Below are 27,281 nucleotides of genomic sequence, written 5' to 3' on the forward strand. Positions count from 1 at the left end.
TACAAGCCCGGGCATCAAGACGGAACTTAGTTGAGGTCGAAACAATTACTTTCCATCCATCCACCATGATTTCATGGGCCTCGTCTCTGCCTCGGAAGCTCGTGGTGGCGGCCGCTCTTCTTGCGCTGTCCGTGGCCATCGCGGCGTCGCCTGCGCCGGCGAACCAGAGCAGCTGCTACAAGCGTCTATTCAGCTTCGGTGACTCTCTGATCGACACCGGCAACTACATCGTCCACTTCTCCGCCACGCCGGGTCCGGTCGTGGAGTTGCCATACGGCGAGACCTTCTTCGGCCGGCCCACCGGCCGCTGGTCCGACGGCCGCCTCATCGTAGACTTCATCGGTAAGTGTGCTTTGGCGACGACGACGATGATGTGTACACCAGGCGTGCTTAATCACTGCCCGTCTTAGTACTTACTATGAATATATGCATGATGCATGATGCATGATACGGCGTACGTGCAGTGGAGAGGCTGGGTTTCCCGTACTGGCCAGCGTACCTGCAGGCGGCGGCCGGGAAGTCGCCGGCAGAGGAGTTCCGGTACGGCGTGAATTTCGCTGTGGCCTCGGCCACGGCGTTGAGCCAGGATTTCTTCAGGAAGAAGCGCCTCCGTGTTGACCTGATGCCCCCCTACTCCCTCGACGTCCAGATCGGGTTGTTCAAGAAAGTTGTCGCCGTGCTCGGCTCCACGGACCAAGGTGATGTGTAGGACAAAAATTAATGCATGCATGGCGCCATGGCTGCGCAACGCACTGACCATGCATATTACGGTCATGCAGAGAGGAAGGCGGCAATGGCGAGCTCGCTGTTCCTGGTGGGGGAGATTGGCGCCAACGACTACATCCAACCCTTGTTCCAGAACAAGACGCTCGAATGGGTCAGGCCCCTCGTACCCCGGATCATCAGGTCCATCGCTCTGTCCATCGAGGCTCTAATCGAGCTGGGCGCCAAGACCATGTACGTGCCAGGCATCTTCCCCATGGGGTGCACCCCGCTGTTCCTCGGCATCTTCCCCGGCGACGACCGCGACCCCGCCACAGGCTGCCTCCGGTGGCTCAATGACCTCACCCTCGTCCACAACCACATGTTGAAATCCCAGCTCGACGAGCTCCGCCGCAACCATCCGGGCGTCTCCATCACTTACGTCGACTACTATGAGGAGATGCTCAGCCTGGTCACCAAGCCGGTGGAGAATGGGTTCGCTGCAGAGACGGTGCTGGATGCGTGCTACCCCGTCTTCGTTCCTGGGAGGGGGGTGGTGCGGTGCCCGGACCCGTCGAGGTACGTGTCATGGGATGGTGTACACTTGACGGAGGCAGCATATAAGATCATGGCCCACGGGATGCTTGACGGCCCGTTTGCCATGCCGCCCATCATGTCCACATGCAACCGCAACTGCTAGACTTGCGTGCCTAGGAGAGATGCTACACATATGAATGATTTACTATGGAATTGGTTTTACATGGTGAGCTGGCTGTTTTGGGTGGTGACATGTGGGGTGGTGGTTGATACGCCTTTGTCTTAATCCAATCTTGATATTTAGTGATGACAATAAAAATACATGTAAAATGAGTTATCTCTTACTAGTCTTTTTTTGCGGGGTTTTACTTGTCTTATCTCCTATAATTAATTACATATGACTAAGTATATGGTGAGAGATATTGTGCTAAAGATCAACTCTTAATTCAGAGAAGGCAAGCCTTTCTTCTAGATTATCTCTTCTTCATATCAACATTTACTCTATGTTAAAGATAGCATCATTATCCCTGACCATGGATAGGTTGGTCTCCAAGAACCAATCTGACTTTATTAAAGGCAGATATATCCCGGAGAGGGTGGTAACAGCCCATGAAGTTATCTACTCCATAGCTAGGTCTAACAACAAAGGGGTAGTTTTGAAACTTGACTATGAGAAAGTATTTGATAGAGTAGATCTGGACTTCCTCCACAACTTGCTTAAGATTAGGGTTTAATGATAATTAAGTGGGTGCATTGGATATACCTGATCACTCACAAAAGATCTATGGGTGTCAAAATTAACAATATAGAGAGTCATTTATTCCTTATTAGCAAATAGGATGCTTGTGAAAGCTACTAATAGGCATCTCATCAAAGGTCTAGGAACTGAGCTTTGTGCTGGAGGTATTGTCAGCCTCCAATATGCTGATGACACTATCTTATTTGTTGACGGTGATCCATCAATGGCTACTAATCTCAAATGGGTGTTGACTTGTTTTGAACAAGCCTATGGGATGAAAACCAATTACCTGAAAAGTGAAATGATTCATATGAACCTTGATGAGGGTGAGATAGATTCCTTTCCATCCATCATATAGCTACAAGCCCGGGCATCAAGACAATTACTTTCCATCCATCCACCATGATTTCATGGGCGTCGTCTCTGCCTCGGAAGCTCGTGGTGGCGGCCTCTCTTCTTGCGCTGCCCGTGGCCATCGCGGCGTCGCCTGCGCCGGCGAACCAGAGTAGCTGCTACAAGCGTCTATTCAGCTTCGGTGACTCTCTGATCGACACCGGCAACTACATCGTCCACTTCTCCGCCACGCCGGGTCCGGTCGTGGAGTTGCCATACGGCGAGACCTTCTTCGGCCGGCCCACCGGCCACTGGTCCGACGGCCGCCTCATCGTAGACTTCATCGGTAAGTGTGCTTTGGCGACGACGACGATGATGTGTACACCAGGCGTGCTTAATTACTACCATAGTACATTATGAATATACACCTGATGCATGATACGGCGTACCTGCAGTGGAGAGGCTGGGGTTCCCGTACTGGCCAGCGTACCTGCAGGCGGCGGCCGGGAAGTCGCTGGCGGAGGAGTTCCGGTACGGCGTGAATTTTGCGGTGGGCTCCGCCACGGCGTTGAGCCAGGATTTCTTGAGGAAGAAGCACCTCCGCGTTGACCTGATCCCTCCCTACTCCCTCGACGTCCAGATCGGGTTGTTCAAGAAAGTTCTCGCCGTGCTCGGCTCCACGGACCAAGGTGATGTGTAGAACAAAATCAGTACAATTAAATGCATGCATGACGCCATGGCTACGCAACACTGACCATGCATAATATTCCCTTCATTCTCAAATATTTGTCTTTTTAGAAATTTCAACAAATAACTACATACTAAGCAAAATGAGTGAATCTACACTTTAAAATATGTCTACATGCATTTGTATATTGTAGTTTATTTAAAATGTTAGAAACACAAATATTTGGGAACGGATGAAGTACATCAGCCATGCAGAGAGGAAGGCTGTGATGGCGAGGTCGCTATTCCTGGTAGGGGAGATCGGCGCCAACGACTACAACCACCCTTTGCTCCAGAACAAGACGCTCGAATGGGTCAGGCCCCTCGTGCCCCGTGTCATCACGTCCATCGCTCTGTTAGTCATTATGGTATACGACTTCTAGTCTAAGTCAGTTTTGTACCCCTACCCCAAGTCGGTTTGTACCCTCTTATATACTCTTGTATGCCGCACCAAATCATCAATAAGCAACAGTTTTATTCAGCTTTCACTGTCCATCGAGGCTCTCATCGAGCTGGGCGCCAAGATCATGTACGTGCCAGGCATCTTCCCCATGGGGTGCACCCCGCTGTTCCTCGGCATCTTCCCCGGCGACGACCGCGACCCCGCACCCATCCTCTCTCGGCCCTCGCCATAGCTCCACAAAACTACCCTGCACCCATCCTCGCCGCACCAATATCTCTTGCTGACACAATCTCCGACGTCAGCCCCTACATCCCCATAGTTCTTGATCTCGCCGCCCACAACTACTACCATTGGAGACATCTCTTCGATCTCCACCTCGGCCGCTGCAACCTGCGCTCGCATGTCGCCGCCAACTGTCTTCCCCGCCCCGACGATCCGCAATGGTTGAAAGATGATCTCGCGATCGTCCAGTGGTTCTACACCCGCATCACCACCGAGATCTTCAACATGCTCGATCACGACGGCGCCACCGCTGCCAACATCTGGCACTCCCTCCGTCAGCTCTTCCAAAGCAACACCGACGCTCGGAAAAACGCTCTCCACACCGAGCTTCGCAATATGGTGCAAGGAGACGCCCCGGTGAACCTGTTCTGCCAGCGCGTTAAGACCATTGGCGATGAGCTCCGCGAACTCGGCGATACAGTTATTGACTCACAGCTAATCAATATCGTCATCGTCGGCCTCAGCGAAGACTTTGACAAGCAAGCCTCGTTCATACCGATGATACGGCCCCCTCCTACCTTCGCTGAAGTACGTTCCTTGCTACAACTCGCGGCGGAAACACAAGCTCGCAAGGACTCTCGCCCCAAGGTCTTTCATGCTGCGGCTCGTCCTCCTCTGTCGTCTACACCAGCGCCGCCTTCCAGGCCGGCTCCTGCCGCCGGGCCGTCCGCATCGTCATCTGTTGAACCGCCCCCAGGCTGGCGTCCTAGTCCGAACTACCGCGGCAAAAACCCTATCTACAGGCCGCCGCCGACTCGTTCGGTTCCGCCTACGACATCACCAGCACTGGGTCCTGCACCACCCACCAGTGCTCCATCTGCGGTTGCATGGCGGCCTCCTCATGATCCTTGGACGGGGCTTGTTCAAGCATGGCCCATGCCCTGGTCCGCTCCGTCCACCCTCGGTGCTCCGCCGGCATACTCAGGTGCCTGGCAACCCGGCCTTCGGCCGCCTACTGGTGCTCCCGGGGTTCTCAACCCCCGACAGCCGGCCAATGCCTATCACGCCGCCCCGACGTATGCTCCTTATGGTCATTACAGGACCGACGGCGGCGCCTACTACACACCTCAGCCGGCCCTGCTCCCGACGCCACCCCCACCACAGCCGGCCAATGCCTACTACACTCCCCAGCCGGCCCTACTGCCTTCACCATCGTATCCGCCGGCACTGCTTCCGACGCCACCCTCACCTGCGACGCCGAGCTGGGATCAAGCTGCCTTTCTCCAGGCCATGAATAACTTTGCTGCACAAGGAAACTCAGGTATGGATTGGATCTTTGATTCAGGGGCCTCTAGTCATATGTCTGCATCTAGTAATTGGTTATCTTCTTGCACTAAATCTCCTTTCCCTTCCATTATCCTTGGAGATGGATCATCTATTCCTATATATTGTGTTGGTCAGGCTCAACTTCCCTCTTCCACCAAACCTCTTTTACTTCGCGATGTTCTAGTTGCACCCGCCCTCATTAAAAATCTTATCTCTGTTCGCCAATTTACTTGCGACAATCTAGTTTCAGCTGAATTTGACCCTTTTGGTCTATCTGTGAAGGATTACCTGACCAAGGCCGAGATTGCTCGCTTCAATAGCTCCGGTGATCTTTATTCTCTTAATGGAGTTCCTGCCGCCACCCCTCCAACATCCATGCTGGCCTCCGTCGATCTCTGGCATCGTCGCTTGGGCCATCCCAACCCCGCCGTCTTAGCTTCTATGCTTAGTGAATTTACCATACCATGTAATAGGGACTCTCATAATTCTGTGTTTTGCGAGTTTTGTCAATTAGGCAAACATGTGCGTCTTCCCTTTAGTTCCTCTAGTTCTTGTAGCACTTATCCCTTTGAATTAATACATTGTGATTTATGGCCTCTCCCATTGCAAGTGTTTCGGGTTTTAAATACTACATTGTTATCCTAGATGATTTCACCCACTTTGTCTGGACTTTTCCTCTACGCAACAAATCCGAGGTCCATTCTCTTTTCCTTACTTTTCAACGCTATGTGTCTGTTCACTTCTTCCTCCCAATTCGCTTTATCCAATGTGACAATGGTCGCGAGTTTGATAACATTAAAAATCGTACTTTCTTCTTACAACATGGCATCCTGCTTAGGTTCTCATGTCCCTACACCTCCCCTCAAAATGGTAAAGCAGAACGCTCTCTTCGCACCCTCAATGATATAGTTCGCACTCTCCTCATTCAATCATCTATGCCTCCCAAGTTTTGGGCTGAAGCCCTACACATGGCCACCTTCCTTCTAAATATTCGACCTTTTAAAACTAAACCCAACACTACTCCCTATTATTCCCTCTTTCTTTCCCACCCCGACTACTCCGCGGTTCATGTTTTCGGCTGTCTCTGTTTTCCCAATGCCTACGCCACTTCTGCAAATAAATTGTCACCACGCTCTATCCCATGTGCTTTTCTCGGCTTCTCTGACGAGCACAAAGGCTATCGCTGTCTCGACCTTCACACCGGACACGTTCATGTCTCTCGTCATGTCACGTTTGCTGAGCACATTTTTCCTTTCTAACAACGCACTACTACACCATCCAACACCCCTAGCTCCGCAAACACCCCCTCTACCCGTCCTTTCCAACTATATACTCCCCTACCTGCCGAACACAACTTATCACCACCACCATTAACACCCACCATAGCCAATCCCAACCATACACTCACCCCACCCGAGACGTCCCCAACACCCCCGACCCCTGCTCCCTCCCCAACACCCCCGGCCCCTCCTCCCACTCCACCACCCAACCCTGCTCCCACTCCACCACCCAGCCCTACTCCTTCGTCCGACTCTTCCGCTGCGCCGGACTCACCAGTACCCACCTTACCCCCTCGTGCTATTCCTACAGCAGCCCCAATTAATGATGCATGCGTACTAGGGCCAAATCAGGATTTCATCAACCCCAAGACCGCCTAAACCTTCATACCTCCGTATCTCTCACTTCTCTTCCAAAGAATTACAAAACTGCTCTACTTGATCCCAATTGGGCCGCTGCCATGCAAGAAGAATATAATGCTTTACTTCAAAACAACACCTGGCAACTTGTTCCTCGTCCTCCCAATACAAATATTGTTTCTGGCAAATGGATTTTTCGCCAAAAGTTCCACTCCGATGGGAGCCTCTCACGATATAAAGCCAGGTGGGTTTGTCGTGGCTTTTCTCAGCAACAAGGAATTGATTACGAAGAAACCTTCTCTCCTGTTGTTAAACCTAGCACCATTCGCACCGTTCTTAGTGTTGCTGTCTCCTCTTCATGTCCCATTCACCAACTTGATGTGAAAAATGCTTTCCTCCATGGTTCCCTTCAAGAAACTGTCTACTGCCAGCAACCTCTGGGTTTTGAAAATCCATCCTTTCCAACTCATGTATGTCTTCTTCAGAAATCTCTCTACGGTCTTAAACAGGCCCCACGAGCTTGGTTTCAACGCTTCTCCTCCTTCATTCAAACAATAGGCTTCACTCCATCTCTCTCCGACACCTCTCTTTTTGTGTATCATCAAACTTCTGACACTGCCTATTTACTTCTCTATGTAGATGATATCATTCTTACCGCCTCCTCTCAAAAGTTCTTAGATCATATTGTCTCTCTTCTTAGATCTGAATTTTCTATGACCGACCTAGGACTCCTTCATCATTTCTTAGGCATTGCTGTTGTTCGAGATTCCTCCAGCCTTTTTCTTTCCCAATGCCAGTATATTCTTGATCTTCTTAATCGTGCTGGTATGCTTGACTGTCAATCATCTCGCACTCCTGTCGATACTAGTTTTAAACTTTCGGCTACCGGTGAACCCTTTTCCGATCCTACTCTCTATCGTAGCCTAACAGGTGCTCTCCAATATCTCACCATTACTCGTCCTGAAATCTCTTTTGCTGTTCAACAAGCATGTCTCTATATGCATGATCCCCGGGTTCCTCACTATAATCATGTTAAACGCATTCTTCGGTATTTAAAAGGAACTCTCAATCATGGTCTCCACCTCAATAATTCTTCTCCAAACTCACTTACCGCATACTCTGATGCAGACTGGGCTGGTTGTCCTGACACTCGAAGGTCCACTTCCGGTTTTTGTGTTTTTCTTGGTAACAATTTGATTTCTTGGTCTTCGAAAAGACAGGTTACAGTCTCATGTTCGTCGGCCGAGGCTGAGTATCGCGCTGTAGCACATGCCATTGCAGATACAATGTGGATTCGGCAGTTACTCTCCGAGCTACATAGGCCTATTGAGCAGGCCACTATTGTCTACTGTGACAACATATCAGCAGTCTACATGACCAGCAATCCAGTTCAACACCGACGCACAAAGCATATTGAGATTGATATTCATTTTGTTCGTGAAAAGGTTGCTCTTGGTCAGGTTCGGGTGCTTCATGTTCCCTCTACGGCTCAGTTTGCTGACATTTTCACCAAGGCACTGCCTACTAAGCCGTTTCAAGATATCTGTTTCAGTCTCAATGTCGTCGAGCCTGCCGTTGATACTGCGGGGGGATGTTAGAGTAGTCATTATGGTATACGACTTCTAGTCCAAGTCAGTTTTGTACCCCTACCCCAAGTCGGTTTGTACCCTCTTATATACTCTTGTATGCCGCACCAAATCATCAATAAGCAACAGTTTTATTCAGCTTTCACTGTCCATCGAGGCTCTCATCGAGCTGGGCGCCAAGATCATGTACGTGCCAGGCATCTTCCCCATCGGGTGCACCCCGCGATACCTCCTCTTTCCCAACGTCGACCGTGACCCTGCCACGGGCTGCCTCTGGTGGCTCAACAGTCTCACCCTCGTCCACAACCGCATGCTGAAATCCAAGCTCGACGAGCTCCGCCACCACCACCCCGGCGTTTCCATCACCTACGTCGACTACTATGGCGTGGTGCTCAGCCTTGTCACTAAGCCAGCGGAGAATGGTTTCGGCGTCGAGACGGTGCTTGACGCGTGCTACCCCGTCTTGATCCCCGGTCGCACGGGACCGGTGGAGTGCTCGGACCCGTCGAGGTGCGTCTCGTGGGATGGGCTGCACTTGACGGAGGCGACGTACAAGATCATGGCCCGTGGGATGCTTGACGGTCCGTTTGCCGCGCCGGCCATCATGTCCACATGCCAGCACAACTGATAGACCTTTGTTGCCCACCAGAGATGCTACACCTACGGATGATTTTGTTATAAAATTGGTTTTACATGGTGAGGTGGTGGTTTTTGGTTGGTACAGGCATGTGAGGTGGTTGATAGGCTTAGCCTTTGTCTTAATCCAGTCCTGTAATTCAAAGATGACAATAAAAATATATGTACAGTGAGTTATCTCTTAGTGTCACTAGTAGAAAAAGGGCCATTTGTCCCAGTTCATAAGGCCCATCTGTCCCTGTTGGGGAACCGGGACTAAAGGGTCGTTACTAATGCCTAGGCCTTTAGTTCCGGTTCTTATACTAACCGGGACAGATGGGCCTCCACGTGGCCGGTGCTGCGAGCCCAGGCAGGAGGCTGGTGACACCAACCGGGACCAATAGGCATCCACGCGTCAGCTGTTCAGGGGCTAGGGTTTTTGTTTTTTTTCTGAAAGGGGGGTGGATTTGGGGGTTTTGTATGGTTAATTAAGGTGTTTCATATATTGTGTTAGGTAGCTAATTAATTAATAGAGAGAAGTGTCCTCTCTTATCTCCGTGCTTGGTCGACGCTACGTACTATACAAAGAGAGGCCCTCGACACGCTAGCTAGTAAGAAAATGAAGGAAACCATTAAGTACAGAAGTTCGTCATGCATACCGAGAGAAGTGATCGACCTCTCCTTCTCCGAGAGATTGGTCGAACAACAAGTTTTCGTATTATCTATCCGACGCTACTGGCTACATACATATACAATATGTAAGATCTCTTATAATCCCCTAGCATTTGAACTCAACTTCCACATGGTATTCTCCGGCTTTATTGATGACGTGGTCAAGAAAGAATTCCGTCAATTCCTCTTGAATTGCTTTCATGCGATCTTGTGGTAGGAGTTCATTCCGCATCTGCCACGTCTAATTTGAAGAAGGGGGTTAATACATATATATGAATGAAACTCAACAGAAATGATGGTGTAATAAAATGAAATTGTGAATATTATTGCTTACGCACTTCATATTGTCTTTTAGAGTAGCCCCGCTTATTTTTCAAAGTCGCGTTGTAGATGAACTCGCACACGTAGTATCCACAGTAATCATTCCCTTGTTCCTGCCACAAGCACTTTACGAGAAATAGAGGTCAATCAAACTGATAATGAAGCATTATAAATGGCATTGATGAAAGTAGCTAGAATCAACGGGAGATGCGCGCAACTAGCTAGCTAGTAGTACTTACTTTCGGGTATGTATATCGCAGCTCCTTCGGCAGTCCCGGAGCTTCTGCGGTGAACTGTTTCCAAACCCTGCAAGACAAAGAAAATAATTATTACTTGAGATATCAGGAAATGAACAAAAAGTTGCCGATATGGTGCGATAATGATCGATTGAACTTACTTGTTGAGAATTTTAGTCATGTCCGCATAGGTCTCGGGATCTTTTCGTCTCGAGTCTAAGACGGTTACTAGTCCCCGCTCAAGCTTAATCTCCAGGAGAATATAGTGGAAGCTGCGCACGCATGCATAACTCATCAATTACATTACTATAACCTCGCTCGAGTAATAAGGGAAACCGAATATGCACACGACAGTAACACTCACTTGAAGTTGTAAGGAAAGAGTATTAAATCTTTGTTTTGATTTATTAACAATGATTTGAGCAAGTTGGCCTCGGCCTCTTGGGCGTTCTTTTTAACCTGAAATTCATCTATGAGATTTGTGTTAATGAACCCAATATCATACATTTCTGCTTTTCTGCACTCGACGATCTTCAATCTGCATAATATAGTGAGGATAATTATAAATACATGCAATGAAAGAGCTGAGCTATATATAGAGACTTAATGACAGAAGTAGTACTTACAGACAGTAGCAAGTGACCGTTAATTTATCGAGGGCCTTTTGATTGAAGAACTGGAAGAACTCCTCAAATGGAACATGCAACAGATCAGTTCCAACGAGGTCGCGCTCCTCTTTAACTCTCAGATACAAAGTATTCGTCCCCCCAGACTCTCTGCAGGTTTTCATGTACCAATTATGGAATCTTCGCATCATCGTTGTTAGAGATTTTTCATCTTTGACGAGAGGCTTCCCGTACTCGTATCTGTGTTCGTCCACCTCCAAGAAATCATAATGTACATCGTCGGGCAGGTAATCTCCAAGATTGCTATAACCGGGCACCATCCCTGCAGCATTAGCGACGATGTCGCTAGACACATTGAGCGGGGGGCACGATTGGTTTGCTTGTTCGCCGAGCTGGGCAATATTTTCCCAGCTGTTCGTTCTTTTAACCTTTGATCACTGACAGTACTTCCCGACCACTCCGCTTCGAGATATGCCTTTTCAGTAATGCACTCATAGTTGGTTTTCGGCGAAGACTTTGGTGGTTTCCTCAGGGCATCGATAGTGAGCTTTGCTTTCACCGGATCTACCTTCTCCTTCGGAGGTGGATGTCTCTTTGCTTTCAACCCTTCAAAGAAGTCCTTCACTTCGGCCCGCATGATCTTCACGTTTTCCTCCTCGGTCCTCTCGTACGGTAACTTCTCTAGAGGCTTGAGAGGTGGACCGTATCTGTATTGCCTCCCGCCTCTGGCTGTACTGCTAGACGCCAGAGCAGACGGAGTGGCTGCGGCTGTCTTCTTTCGTGCTTGCTTATGAGGCGGAGGAGAAGGACTACGACGCGCCGGGGCAGCGGCGGGTCTCTTCTGCCCTTGCTGGCGAGGAGGAGAATGAGGAGGCTGGTGGCTGCTCGGGCGCGCCGGCGCAGGCGGAGAAGGAGGCGGAGTGCCGCCACGCGCCGGAGAAGGAGGCTGAGTGCCCTGATCGTCACTCGCCGGAGGAGGAGGCGGTGGAGGAGGCGGAGTGCCCTGACTCGCCAGAGGAGGAGGCGGAGTGCCCTGACTCGCCGGAGGAGGAGGAGGAGGCGGAGGCATCCAGTTCGGAAGGTTGATGAGCTCCTTCCGCCATAGGCATGGAGTCTTCAGACAAGAACCCAGCCGAGTCTCCCCTTCACCCGTAGGGTGGTCAAGCTGGAGGTCCTCAAATCCTTCTGTGATTTCACCCACCATCACCCTAGCATATCCTTCTGGAATCGGCCGGCAGTGAAAAGTTGCGCCAGGTGCAGGAGGTGCAACAGAGCCAACAACCGCCTTGACTTTCAATTCCATCCACTGCGTCATAAGGTGGCAATGCTGAGACTCCGTGATAGCATCTACGGGGTAGCTAGCAGGAGCCGTGAAGACAGGCTCCTGAAGCAGCTCCGTGGAAGCCACGCTGCTTCTCCGCTGAGATGGCGGGGTAGCTTCGGGTGTAGCTTCGGCAGGTCGCGTGCTGCGAACTGCCTCTCGTTCCTCTAGCGCTTGTACCCTTGCGTGCAGCGCCTGTAGTTGGGTCAACTCCTTTTTCTTCTTCCTCTCCCGGCGTTTGTAACCGCCTGCGTCGGGAAATCCAGCCTTCCACGAAAGGGAGCCTGGCGTGCCTCGTGTCCGTCCGGGGTGCTCAGGATTCCCGAGGGCCTCTGTGAGCTCGTCGTTCTCTCTGTCCGGAACGAACGTCCCTTGCTGCGCCTTTTCGATATACTCCTGAAGCTTCTCGATGGGTGTGTTCAGCTGCTCGTCGGTCCAAACGCACTTCCCTGTTACAGGGTCCAATTTTCCCCCAACCCCGAAGAACCAAGTCCTGCAACGGTCTGGCCAGCGTCGCGTCTCTGGTTCGATCCCTTTATCAATGAGGTCATTCTCAGCCTTGTCCCACAACGGCCGGGCTTTCAGGTAGCCACCTGACCCCGTGCGATGGTGATGCTTCTTCTTTGCAGCATTTTTCTTGTTTGTCGCTGACATCTTCGCTGCTCTCTCAGATTTCTTTTTGGTGACAAATTCGGGCCACTGATCTTTGATCTTCTCAAATCGGCCGATGAATTCTGGAGTCTTGTCTTGGTCGACAAACGATGATTTCAGCTCATTCTTCCACCTCCTGAATAGCTCAGCCATCTTCTTAAGAGCATAAGCCTTGATCATTGGCTTTTTAACTGGATTCTCCGGATCCTCCTCTGGCGGGAAGGTGAAATTTTCCTGCAGCGCGGTCCAAAGATCAGCTTTCTGCCTATCGCTGACATAAGACACCTGAGAGTCTTTGTCCTTAGGCTTCAACCATTGCTCGATGCTGATCGGGATCATGTCCCTCACTAGAACCCCGCACTGAGCATTAAATTTTTGCTTGGTCCGGAGGGGTTCAATCGGTTGGCCAGCGCGATCAATTTCGATGATCGTGTACCTTTCATCCGCGCGCAACTTTCTCTTCGGGCCTCGTCTCGTTACCGAAGTGTTGCTCGATCCGGAGGGCTAGAAAAGAAGAAAAAGAAGAGAGTTAATATGTGTACATACCAAAAACAATTAATGCATCAATTAGCTATAGTCAGCACATGCTTAATTAATTAATATATATACCTGGCCGGACTCCGTTCGGTCACCGGAGCCTGCTTCTTCATCCTGTCCTTCCCCCCTCCACTCGGTCACCGGAGCCGTCATCACGGTGTCCTTCGTCCTCCATTGTTTGATCATCGTCGTAGCCTGCTTCTTCATCCTGTCTTTCCAGACCATCGGTGCATGTGTCGTTGAGAAACGACAAGACGGCATCACTTCCGTGTGCGATTATCTCCCCCAACACCGCTTCTTTTGCTTCGTCTCGGGGGTGCGGATCCATAGTTTCTGCAAATATTTACAACATGGAAATTATTATTCAAACATGACAGATGGATATATTAGTGGCAAATGTTGAACTAGCTAGCTAAGCACAATAAGGAATCATATTAGTGGCATGGCCTCGACGCTTCTCTAGGGTTTGGGGTGGCCTCGGCAAGGCTTCAAGGGTTTGGGGTGGCCTCAACAACGCTTCAAGGGGTTCGGGGTGGCCTCGACGACAACGCTCTTTTAACTTGGTAAATTTGGGTGGCCTCAAGAGAGTATGTCGATCGGGTAGGGGCGCGGCGGGAGGGGGTAGGAGACCGACATCGTTTTTTTCTAGGGTTTGGGTGTCCTCGAGAGTTTTGGTCGAGCGAGAGGGGCCGGGGGTGCTCCCGTGGTATAAGTTATCATGGTCGAGAGGGGGTATAAATATCGACCGTCCATCATGTCGAAGTTATCTGGGAGGGAGTTATATATATCGACAACGACGACATACATACATGGGAAAATAATGTTATCGGGGAGGGGGTATATCGACAACGACATACCCGATAAAAAATAGGAAGACGAAGAAGAAATAAAAAGAGGAGAAGAAGAAAGGAATAGAGGAGAAGATCGAAGAAAAAAAGAAGAAAAAAAGAGGAGAAGAAGAAAGGAATAGAGGAGAAGAAGAAAAAATAGAAATATTCTATTTTTTCTTCTTCTCCTCTATTCCTTTCTTCTTCTCCTCTTCTTTTTCTTCTTTTTTCCTCTTCTTATTTATTTCTCCTCTTCTTCCTCTCCTCTTCTTCTCCTTTCTTCCTCTTCTTATTTTCGTTTTTCCTCTCCTTCTTTTTCTTCTTCTTCCTTTCCTAGCTAGATATATAAAACTTTTCTAAAAATGTAACTTTTGCATATATAAAACTTTTCCATGGATCATCATTTCTCATATATATCCATCTATAGCCACATACATATATAAATGGAAAAAATGCTATGAACAAAAATACATATATACTTGGTAAATATTCTATGAACATCGTTTCTCATATATATCAATGCATACATCCATGGATCATCATTGCTCATATATCCATAGTCATATATAAAAACTTTCTGTATATGAACAAAAAACTTTCTATGAACAAAAAAACATTTTTGACATATTTAGCACATTCTAAATTTTCCTAACTCTTTTACAACCACAAAAATTACTCCAACTTCATGACAGTACCCACACTCCATTTCACCAAAAACCTTCTGATCCATAGTTCAAAATTTTCAAATTTCATTCAAATGAAATTTGAACCAGATTCAAATTCCTTGCTGAAAACCTATTCTAAGCCAATCAAAAAATTCTGAAATTTTGCCATCACCTTTGTCTTGCATCAGTACCTCACCACAAAAAATATCATAAATTCTAAAAATGCCCAAAGCCATCTAGCATTTGATCAAACACCCTCTATATGCACTGTTCATATCTGTAAAAAAATCAGAAATTTCAGAAAATTGGACGGCGTGTTGCTGCTGCTCCACTCCTTCTCCTCTCCTCTCCTTCTCCTCTCCTTCTGCTCTTCAATGCGTCGGGGCCGGCGGCGACCATGGAGCAGGGGCAGAGAGCAAGGGGCGCTCGGGTGCAAGAGCGGCGCTCGATCGGGACCATGGGAAAGGGGGGGGCTCACTTCGAGGGGGGCGGCGATGGCAGGAGTCCGGCGACGAGGACGGCGGCTCGGGGCGGCACGCGGTGACGGGGACGGCGGTCTCGGGACGGCACGCGGCGACATGGACGAGGAGGGGTGGGCTCGGGGAGGCACACGACGACGGGGACAATGAGGACGGCGGGCTCGGGGATGCCGGCGACGAGGACAGCGCGGGCTCGGGGAGGCGACGGCGTTGGCGGCGGCGGCGTAGACGGCGTGGTGGAGCAGCCTGACGGCGTCGATGAGCTTGGCATCGTCCGCGGGGGGGGGGGGGAGGCAACTCACGATGAAAACTGAAAATTTTCACAAGTGTTTGTTATATAGTGCAAGCATTAGTCTCGGTTGGTGCCACCAACCGGGACTAATGCCCCCTTTAGTCCCGGTTGGTACCACCAACCGGGACCAAAGGTCTCTTTTCAGCAGGCCAAAGGGCGGGAAGCGGCGGCCTTTGGTCCCGGTTGGTGGCACCAACCGGTACTAAAGGGGGGTCATTGGTACCGCTTGGTGGCACGAACCGGTACCAATGCCCACCTTTAATCCCGGTTTGTGCCACCAACCGGGACCAACGGCTGCGCACAGCGGCGTGGTGGTGGGAGTTTAGTCCCACCTCGCTAGTTAAGAGGGGCGCGCAGTGGTTTATAAGCCCCACTGCCGCACCCCTCTCGAGCTCCTCTCTATTGCAGGCTTACGGGCCTAATAGTCATTGCTATGCCAGTTGGGCCTGCTGGGCTTTCTGAGGCCTAAATCCTGGCCCATTGATGGGTTTCTAGTCGTATTCAGGCCGTGGTGGCCCAGTAGGTGGCAATTTTTTATTTTTTCCCAGTTTTTTGTTTTCTTTTTTGCTTTTTTTGTTTTGTTTCTACTTACAACAAAATACTTATTTATTTTATTTTATTTTATTTGTTTCTAATTACTTATTTATTTTATTTTATGATAATTCTTTTTGCTATTAAAGTTTCTAACAAAAAAAGTTCTTTATGAAAATTCTATTTGCTTTTATTGATTTTAAACAGAAAATACTTTGATAATTTTAGTTGCATGAATTTTATATAATTTTAGTAGAGGTTTCTTATAATGTTTTGAACAGAAAATACTTTGATAATTTTAGTTTCATAAATTTCATTTATGTTATTAAAGTTTTTTTTCTACTTATATACTTTATTATAGTTTATATTATTTTGTTTCTAATTACTTATTTATTTTATTTTATGATAATTCTTTTTGCTATTAAAGTTTGTAACAAAAAAGTTGTTTATGAAAATTCGTTTTGCTTTTAATGATTTTGAATAGAAAATACTTTGATAATTCACCATAGTTTGGGATTTCATTCTTTTGAACTTATTTGAACTTCATAGTTTTTCTGTGTTCAAAATGCACCATTCAAAGCCACATCATCAATTTTCAACCCTTTCCGACTTCATTTGTTATTTTTCGTGCATTTACTGATTTTTTCCAGCTATAAGACTCTGAAATTGAAAAGCACTACAAATGAACTCAGAAAAGGTTGAAAGTTGGCATGGTATCATCATTTCACCCACATAGCATGTGCAAGAAAGTAGAGAGGCTTACGGCAAAAACTGGATGCCTTCGTGTACAAAACGGACAATCTCTTTCGAAGTATCAGGGTTTCATACGGAAACTCGTCTGTTACAAAGGGATTTCATTTTTTTGAACTTATTTGAACTCCATACTTTTTCTGTGTTCAAAATGCACCATTCAAAGCCACATCATCAATTTTCAACCCTTTCTGACTTCATTTGTTATTTTTCATGCATTTACTGATTTTTTCAGCTATAAGACCCTGAAATTGAAAAGCACTACAAATGAACATGGATAGATAAGTGACCAAATTAATAGTAGTTCATCATCACATTAAAACCAAAGTACATACATAGTTCAAATTGAACAACATATAGCTCTCCAGAGCATCTAGTTAAACCATACATTGAAACTATGTAAAACCTTTCAATGCAACAACAAATGCGATCATAATCACAACTAAGGTAACAATTGATCCAACGACATAATGATACCAAGCCTCGGTATGAATGGCATATTTTCTAATCTTTCTAATTTTCAACCGCATTGCATCCATCTTGATCTTGTGATCATCGACGACATCCGCAACATGCAACTCCAATATCATCTTCTCCTCCTCAATTTTTTATTTTTCCTTCAAGTAATTGTTTTCTTCTTCGACTAAATTTAACCTCTCGACAATAGGGTCGGTTGGAATTTCCGGTTCAACCACCTCCTACATAAATAAAATCTATGTCACGTTGGTCCGCATAATTGTCATAAACAATAAACGAACCAAATAGTTATAAAAAGATAATATATACCACATCCGAATCATAGACAGGACGAGGGCCGACGGGGGCGGATACCAGAACCATCGCACTATATAATAACAAGGAATAATAAAAGTAAGAAAATTAGACAAGTATCTATCTCAAGTAAGATTTTTTTTCTTTCAGAAAGAAGATAAGAACAAGAGGCTCACCACGGTGGTGCCGGCGACGAGATCGGCGCGGGCGATTGACGGCGGTGAAGACGGGGACGGGACGTGACGGACCGCTAAACCTAGAAAAATCTCGGGGAAAATGGAGCTCGGAGGTCGAGTTTCGAGAGAAGAAATATTAACTATTGTGGCTCGGACATTTCATCGAACACCTCATGTGCATAGGAGGTGAGCTAAAGCACCCAAATGCCCTCCCATCGCCGGCCAGCAAAAAATAGAGTAGGGTGGAGTGCTCTGCTTGCTGGCGATGGGCTATATATAGGCAAATCATTTGTCCCGGTTCGTGGCTGGAACCGGGACCAATGGTTATGGGCCAGGAGCGAGGCCCATTGGTCCCGGTTCGTTCCTAAAACCGGGACAAATGGGTCCAGACGAACCGGGACCAAAGCCCGCGAGGCCCCGGCCGGCCACCTGGGCTCATGAACCGGGACGAATGCACCCGTTGGTCCCGGTTCGTATAAGAACCGGGACTAATGGCCAGGCCAGGCCCGAATGAAAGCCCCTTTTTCTACTAGTGTGTTGTCTCTTAACTAACTAACCCATTGCGTCAATGGGCATAGAGACTAACTGCAATCTGTAAGGTAAGCGAACTATTTGAAATATAAGATGAAGGTTAAATGAATTATTTTGAAGATGTTTCTTGTGAATGGTCCAATTGGCGCAAAAAGCAACCGCAACCTAGAAGTTAAACGAATTACTCCCACGGTCTAGGTGTATAAGTCACCTCACGAAAACCAAATAATCTCAAAACATTTAGGCGCGGTGCATTAACTCTCACCTCATTTCTTATTTTTTGACATAAATAAAGAATTCAACCAATAAGAAATGCGGGTGTGTATGCTTTCAATGACTTGAGACTACCAAACACGACATGCAGTGCTGAGTTCATTGCATGTGATGCTATTAATTTGCAAATAAACATTAAGTTCTCGTTTTTTCCTTCGCCTTGGTCGCAGTGCACAACCTAAGTTGGCTTTATGCACCTGAACGGAGGGAGTATAAGAAGGAAGTTAAGTAAACTATTTCAAGGATGTTTCTTGTGAATAGTTTACTAGTGATTATGTTCGTACAACATCAAGGGATGATCCAGAATGATGATTGGCCTTTGGCCCCGGCCGGGTTGGTCCGGTCACGCTAGCCGGGCCCGCATGTGTGCCAGTCTGGGTTTGGCGAGTGACAGGTGGTCCGAAAGGGCCATCCGGACGATGCTTGCGATGACCGGATAGACGTCTACCAACCGTGTTATTCCAGGAGGCCGGGCACACGCGCCCGCTCGCCGTCAACCGTGTTGCTTATCACGCTTGAGCCAGCCATCCGGCTCGCCGGGTTTGCTCCGTGAGAGTTATTCCGGGGACGGTGCCTGCATCTTGTCAAGGAAGATTTTTTTCTCAACTGTTAGTAAATGATTTTGTTCATACAGCATTTCTATTTCCCCAACAATGACCATTACGCATAGCTTTCTTTTGCGATTTGTTCCCGATGAAGTGGGACTCTCTTCGTGAATGATTTTATCGGGTACATATCCCGTATTTTCTGTCCTGACAAATTCCCGAGAAGCCCAAAAACACTAGAAAAGATAAATTGGCCTTTGGCACTAAAGTAATATGTTAGACAAATAAAAATAATATAAAATTATACCAAAACCATATATAAATTATATGAATATACCAAGAATACTTTAAAAATTATAGGTATGTTGAAGACGTATGAAGAGGATCTGCGCTGCTCAGGGCGCTCGTAGATGCAGGGGGTACGTCGTTGAAGTAGCAGACACCACCTCGTCCATCTTCACCAACTTGTACTCCTCGAGCTTGTGGTCAAAATCAGGAGGATCTGCCGGTAGTAAGTTGCCCTCTCGTTCGGACTCCAAAAATCCATGGCTTTGATTGAACAGAATGTAAGAAAATTGGTTGGGTTTTGGCAGGGGTATTGTGGAAATTTGGTGAGAATCTATAGCTCGGAATACCAAATGCTACGATCCCAGTACTATATTGACCCATCACCATTTTCCTAGCAACAACTTAATGACTACAAGTGGATGTCAAGGAAGAAGAGAGATTACGGACATAGGAGAGGAAAAAGATGCACAGAGTACCCAAGTCAAGTTCTGGGCAGAAGCCGCCATTCCTCTCAAGCCAGCCTTCCTATGTGGAAATCTATCGTATTTGTAGTGGCAGCCCTATCACTTGATCAAGCCAAGGCCGGGATTTGTGACCCACTCTCCAGCACAAGCGTGGATGTTGTGTAGGTCGTTGACATCCTGCCTGTAGGTACACTACTCATTCTAACTTGAAGCAGAGACCTTGGCATTGGGAACGAATATAAAGTCTTTCTTGTTGCCGAGCAAGTTGTTTCCCCTCGTTCCCCGGTGCCTCCTTTTCCTAAACATATCATTGATGCACGTGCAGTTAAGCAAGCTCATTCGACAGTGGTTGCACACACAATAAACTGAATGCATGTACACATTACACATACAATAGTAGTGCAACTAAAATATGCGCTTCATATATGCGGGAACTTTATATAGGCACACACACCTCAAGAGAACTGCAAAAGGAGCTAGCTTGAATTAATGTATCTATTCACTAGCTTGACACCCAGTTGGTTAGTTTCAACATTCCTGGTTAATTAATATATAGTTGGCACTGTGGAATGAAGTAGAAGAGTTTGGTTACGATATCTTCCAAATTTAAATTTATCAAAAGATCTAAACAGATTACAAAGTGGGATTCTTGGGTATGTTATGGTTTTATTCCTATATTGCTGGATGGCCAGCCATGTGTTCAAGCACCGAGACAAGAGACAACCGTCACGCAACAACCATCCAAAATGTGGGGCGCGTGAAAGTTGGCGCAAACAAATCCGGCCGCACCTTTCCGTATATGCGGCCCTCACCGACTTGGGGGCCGTGGCCTTCCACCGCACCTTTGGCCCGTTAGAATGGGACCAATGGGAGGAGATGCTTCAATGTATTGCTCTCCACTGCCCCTCCCCGGAGGAGGATTCGATCTCTTGGTCCCTCGAACCAAGTGGGATTTTCTCTACCAAATCCCTATATCACGCACTAGTGGCTACCCCGGGTCCGACCGAAATGACCCTTCTCTAGGAGATTAAGCTTCCTATAAAGATCCGCATTTTTCTGTGGCAATGGGTGCGTGGCCGATTACCTTCGGGTATAGAAGTCAGAAAGCGGAATGGCCCCCAGGATGGGCTTTTCCCCCTGCGTAGCGTGCTAGAAGACTCCAAACCATATTTTCTTCTGATGCCCAGCGGCGATCTTCCTTTGGAGTTGCATCCGGGATGTGATTGGGGGAGATTGGTGCCATGACAATCTCCCCGATCTGTTCCAGGAGATCCTAAGCCGAGAGGCCAGGATGCGCCCTAGTCTGTGGGTAGTCGTGGGTGCGCTTGCCTGGACTGGGCTCAATAAATTCATGATTGAGCATGTAATTCCATCTCGTGCGACTGACTCAATCTACAAACTGTGTGGCTTCTTATAGCTCTGGAGACCGCTGAGCAAGCGGCATGATCGGGACTCCATCGACAGGATCACCTCTGCTCTTCATACCACTGCCGGATCCTTGGCGCCACCGGTCCCTACTCCACCTCCCGAGCCGGATTAGGTAGCTTGTGATTCCTCTTTAGGGGTTTGTTTTGCTGTGTCCCCAGCTATCTCGTACCGTGCTGTACTTTTAGATTGTGTTTCCCTTGTGGCACCTTGGTTCCTCTTTCTTTGGCTGGAACCTTAAGGTGACCTTTGTTGTCGGATGTTGTTGTGGCGGTTGCTTTATAATCTAAAGCGGGGGGAAACCCTTTTTCGTTAATTGTGACTTGACTAATTATCAACTTTTTGAGAATTAGTAAATATGTTATCTATATAAATACAACGACGCTGAAGACGTTGGGAATCAGTGAAGCTATACATGGCACAAGACCGAATATTTCCTTTTCCACATTATTTGTTTTACTTTTAAGATCGACATAAAATCAGATTTTTTAAGAAAAAACTTTGAACCTGCAACCAAATTTGCAAAAATTTGAACAAAAAACCACATCTAGAAAACCAACCGAATCGGTTGGAAACCACATAAATAAAAAAAGGGCAGTGATAGGCTTCATCTTCTTCTACAGGAGAAATCCCCTGTCTCTGCACCACGAGACTCCATCCTCTGTGTGCATCTCCGGCGAGGCAACGGTCGCCGGCCACTAGCAGCTAGCCGCTCGCACTCCGGCACTTCGCACCCTCTCCTCTGCCCCTTCGTTGCTTGTCGAAGAAACTCCAACCGCTCGTCAATTTTAGTTGTAGTCTGCCGTTGTTGCATCTCCGCCGTCGATTGGTTGCAACTCTTGTCGTCAAGCTCCATGGTTGCAGCACCCCGATGCGCCGTCGCTACCCCCTTGTTTCGACGCTCATTGCACGCGGTTGCGTGCGTGATGGCCAAGAGTCAAAGCCATTGAATGGATTAGCAAAAAATGATCGCCGGTCATAGCAAAAAAGTAAGACGGTTGCAACAATTCGTCGTCGTTGCTGTCGCGGATCGCGGCTCGGCCATGATGCATGTAGCAAAATCCCTTGCCGGTAGTAGCAAAATCCAATGCTATTGCAGCAATTCATCTTTGCTGCCGTCACAGGTCGCAGCTCCGCCATGATGGATGTAGCAAAATCCCTCACCGGTAGTAGCAAAGTCTGAGGATGGTTGCAACAAGAAAAGCCATGGATGTAGCAAATCTGTCATCGGTACTAGCAAAATTCGACGACGGTTGCAACTTCTGGCTCAGCTGGTTGCAGCTTCCAGGGATGGAGGTCGGCTCATTATAGTGGAGCTAGATGGATGGATGGAGGGGATTCCATGGCGGTTCTGCACGGTCGCATGGCCGGGCTCCGCGGCGTTGAGTCAAAAAAGGGAAGGAGGGTTGTGGTGCTGGTGCGGGGTCCTGCGTGTGTTCGTGCGAGAAGAGGGACGCATGAAGAAGACACCGCGGAAAGGAATAAGGCTGAGCCAGCAGGGAGTGCTACGTGGAGCCCACCAGGCATGTGTGGGTGCTGGGGGATCCTTATCACATTCAACAATGCGAGTGCTCGGCCGGCCGGTTGGCTTGAAACATTTTCCATAAAAATAATACTCCCTCTGTCTAGGAGCATTAGGTATCTTAGAAGATGCACCGCAACCTAGGAGCGAAGAGATTGGGCTCGATAGAGAAAAAAAAGCCGACTATCGGATTTGAATCGATGACCCTCGCAAGCAGAAGGTAAAATACGAGGTACTTTATTGCTTAGTCTAGCTTTTATGGAAGCTTTAACAATTTATGGACTAGTTGTGGCACTAGCGCTTTTATTTGCGAACCCTTTTGTTTAATCTTAAAAAAAAATTCTTTCGATTTCGATTAGATACTTTTTTCTTGGAAAAAAATTGAATCACGGAGGAAGCCAATCACATTATTCATTTCATAACTAAAAACGTGCTATTAATTAGAAGACCTCTTCAAATGGCAACAGTGTGCCGTAGAAATTGCATGTATTAGTCCTTCAATTAATAGATGAGGTCAAAGTAATATACACGCAACTAGTATTACTGTTTCGCACCTTTATGTTTTGGGATTATTTGATTTTTGTTAGATGTCTAATACATCGAGACGAAGGGAGTACTACATCAGGAGCTAGCGCTCTTGATCAATCCAAGGCTGAGATTGGTGCCTACTGTCCAGCCCAAGCGTGGATGTTAACGGTGACGGCAAGCTACTCAGTAACTTGAAACGGAGACCCTAGCATTGGGAACGAAGATAAAATCATTCTTGTTACCGGCGAGACATCAACCAATCGAACCGGTGTGAAGCAGCCGCGTGTGCCTTGTGCGATGTGCACTCTCTAGTTTCCACGCTGCCGGTCGTGGATTCCTCCCCCCACTCCCCCCTCCCACACCCCCCGTCCCCGCCTGGCGCTTTGGCGGTCGGTGGAGGGGAGGGGATTTCTGGTGCCTCGGCTCCAGCTGGTAGACTCGAAATCGGTTGGCTTCTAAACTCATGGTCACGCTTTTCAAGCTGTTAGATCATGCCTCTGTCACCACCACCCTCTGCTGAGTCTCTCACATCACAAACTAAGAGGATAGTTTACCATCAAAATAGAAGGAAAGTTAAGAAGGGTGCTCGACGGGCCAATAACCAATTCGTCCAGCTTTGCACACTAGCTGCCTATTCGGAACCTCTCTAGTCTCGTAACTCTGCTCCCGCGAGGAGCTCGGTTTGGGCCGCTACGCGCGATTGTGCTGGTCCTCCCTCCGCTCCAGGAGCTGCAGTTGTGGAGCGGAGAGGATCCGAACAGGGCTTAGGTTCCACATGATTGAAGGAAGCGTGCTCATTCTTGCTTCAATGCTGATTCCACGAGGTCTCCCCTAATTCCCGGGTGCCTCCTTTTCCTATACATATATGACTGATGTACGGTACTTGTGCAATCCCATCCGATAGTGGTACGCAACGTATTGGACGCTTGTACACTAGCCCTTATAAATCCTTTTTATTTCAGTTTCTAGCTAAATTGTGAAGTGCATATATGTGTGAACTATATATAGCAACGCACACTCTGGGGCACCTAAAAAACGCATACTCCGGGGTTACGGTGCAAAGGGCTAGTTCAGACTATTGTATTTAGTATAGCTAGCTTGGGCCACAGTTGGTTGGCTTCAATACATGTTGTTAGTCAAGCCAGAGTTGGCCATGTCAAATAAAGTAGAAGATTATGGTTCCATATCTTTCAAACTTCAATTTGCCAGAAGATCTTAACAAATAACATATGTTGATTTGACATTACTGTTAGCTTTCAATTGTACACTATGTTAGCAATGTGGCATAAAACCATAACTTAACCAAATTGTGGTCGGTTCATCATCCAAGCATCCCACTATGAAATACCCAGTTTTGGAAAAAATGAAAAGTGTGAGACACCAAACTAAGTAATAGAAGAGACCGTTTATACCTTGTAATCAGTTTAAAAAATTATACAATTTCTTTATCAATGTTGATTTTTAAATGAGAAATTTAAGAAATTATTTTTCGAGTAGTCAGAGGGTCCTCACCTAGAAATTTCCAATCTTTTTTTTTTACTATAAAGCCTACTGAATCTCATCTCATTCTAGCATGTACTACAAGCGATTGACTTAAAGAATACAACAAATGGTTGTGGGTTATCTTTGTACCCCGTGACTACAACCTACTCCCACGCAGTTCACCCTCTCCTTAATCATTGCAAATTTTCTCAGTGGACTAGCTTAGGACCAAGTACCTATGAAAGAGTCACATGTTTATTCTATTATTTTCCCAAGAGCACATGACAATCCTTGACTTGAACCAGAGGCCTTGGTCATGAAGTAGACCACTACGGATTTGTGGCAGAAGATTGTTTCGAGAAGCTTAGCAATTGGAAAAGAAAGCTAATGTCCTATGGGAACACTAGTAGAAAACAGGGCTTTCGTTCGGGCATGGCAAGCCCATTAGTCCCGGTTCAGTCACGAACCGGGACCCATGGGGGCATTCGTCCCGGTTCGTGAGCCCAGGGGGCCGGCTGGGGCCTCGTGGGCATTGGTCCCGGTTCGTATGGAACCATTTGTCCCAGTTCGAGGCACGAACCGGGACTAATGGGCCTCGCTCCTGGCCCACAACCATTGGTCTCGGTTCTTGGCATGAACCGGGACAGAAGGCCCGGATTTAGTACCTGTTCTAGCCACGAACCGGGACAAATGAGCTGCCTATATATACCCCCATCGCCGCAGCAGAGCACTCCAGAATGCTCTATTTTTTCTGGCTGTCGAGGGGAGGGCATTTGGGTGCTCTAGCTCACCTCCTATGCACATGAGGTGTTCGATGAAATGTCTGAGCCACACTAGTTAATCTTTCTCCACTCGAAACTCGACCTCCGAGCTCCATTTCCCCCGAGATTTGTCTAGGTTTAGCGGTCCGTCACGTCCCGTCCCCGTCTTCACCGCTGTCGATCGCCTGCGCCGATCTCGTCGCCAACACCACCGTGGTGAGCCTCTTGTTCTTATCTTCTTTCTGAAAGAAAAAAAAATTCTTACTTCAGATAGATACTTGTCTAATTTTGTTACTTTTATTATTCCTTCTTATTATATAGTGCGATGGTTTTGGTATCCGCCCCCGTCGGCCCTCGTCCTGTCTATGATTCGGATGTGGTATATATTATCTTTTTATAACTATTTGGCTCATTTATTGTTTATGACAATTATGCCGACCAACGTGACATAGATTTTATTTATCTAGGAGGTGGTTGAACCGGAAATTCCAACCGACCCTATTGTCGAGAGGTTAAATTTAGTTGAAGAAGAAAACAATTACTTGAAGGAAAAAATAAAAAAAATTGAGGAGGAGAAGATGATATTGGAGTTGCATGTTGCGGATGTCGTCGATGATCATAAGATCAAGATGGATGCAATGCGCTTGAAGATTAGAAAGATTAGAAAATATGCCATTCATACCGAGGCTTGGTATCATTATGCCGTTGGATCAATTGTTACCTTGGTTGCGATTATGATTGCATTTGTTTTCGCATTGAAATGTTTTACATAGTTTCAATGTATGGTTTAATTAATTAGATGCTCTGGAGAGCTATATGTTGTTAGATGAGAACTATGTATGTACTTTGGTTTTAATGTGATGATGAACTTCTATTAATTTGGTCACTTAATTATCTATTCATGATGTTCTGTAATGGTTTTTGACACACTTAATTATATATAATGTACGCAGATGAACCGGCAATGGATGTACGATGACAGACACACCTCTGAGTACATTAAGGCGTGCATGATTTTCTCGAAGTGGCTGAGGCAAACAAGCAGAATGGTTTTATGTGTTGTCCATGCCCTACATGTGGGAATACGAAGTCTTACTCTGACCGGAAAATCCTTCACACCCACCTGCTTTACAAGGGTTTCATGCCACACTATAATGTTTGGACGAGGCACGGAGAAATAGGGGTTATGATGGAAGACGGCGAAGAAGAAGAGGATGATGACAATTATGTGCCCCTTGAATATGGTGATGCTGCAAGGGGGGAAGCTGCTGAAGATCAAGAGGAACCAGACGATGTGCCCAATGATGCTGCAACAGGGGAAGCTGCTGAAGATCAAGAGGAACCAGTGCCCGATGATGATGATCTCCGCCGGGTCATTGCCGATGCAAGGACGCAATGCGAAAGTCAAAAGGAGAAGCTGAAGTTCGATCGCATGTTAGAGGATCACAAAAAAGGGTTGTACCCCAATTGCGAAGATGGCAACACAAAGCTCGGTACCGTACTGAAATTGCTGCAGTGGAAAGCAGAGAATGCTGTGCCTGACAAAGGATTTGAGAAGCTATTGAAAATATTGAAGAAGAAGCTTCCAAAGGATAACGAATTGCCCGACAGTACATACGCAGCAAAGAAGGTCGTATGCCATCTAGGATTGGAGGTGCAGAAGATACATGCATGCCCTAATGACTGCATCCTCTACTGCGGTGTGTACAAGGATCTGAACGCATGCCCGGTATGCGGTGCATTGCGGTATAAGATCAGACGAGATGACCCTGGTGATGTTG

At 47.4% G+C, this 27,281-nt stretch overlaps 2 protein-coding genes across 2 annotated transcripts; both read left to right on the forward strand.

Annotated features, from left to right (window-relative positions):
• LOC123073866 (sinapine esterase) lies at positions 1 to 1,607 on the forward strand. Its single transcript, XM_044496874.1, has 3 exons — positions 1 to 342; positions 465 to 698; positions 780 to 1,607. The coding sequence occupies exons 1-3, from the start codon at positions 66 to 68 to the stop codon at positions 1,400 to 1,402; spliced, it is 1,134 nt and encodes a 377-aa protein (XP_044352809.1). The 5' UTR covers positions 1 to 65; the 3' UTR covers positions 1,403 to 1,607.
• Positions 1,608 to 2,082: 475 nt separating this feature from the next.
• Positions 2,083 to 8,839, forward strand: LOC123073867 (GDSL esterase/lipase At1g28650-like). Its single transcript, XM_044496875.1, has 4 exons — positions 2,083 to 2,657; positions 2,767 to 3,000; positions 3,254 to 3,396; positions 8,351 to 8,839. The coding sequence occupies exons 1-4, from the start codon at positions 2,381 to 2,383 to the stop codon at positions 8,837 to 8,839; spliced, it is 1,143 nt and encodes a 380-aa protein (XP_044352810.1). The 5' UTR covers positions 2,083 to 2,380.
• The last annotated feature ends 18,442 nt before the right edge of the window (positions 8,840 to 27,281 follow it).

This window comes from Triticum aestivum, chromosome 3D (assembly GCF_018294505.1).
Source record: "Triticum aestivum cultivar Chinese Spring chromosome 3D, IWGSC CS RefSeq v2.1, whole genome shotgun sequence".
Lineage (NCBI taxonomy): Eukaryota > Viridiplantae > Streptophyta > Magnoliopsida > Poales > Poaceae > Triticum > Triticum aestivum.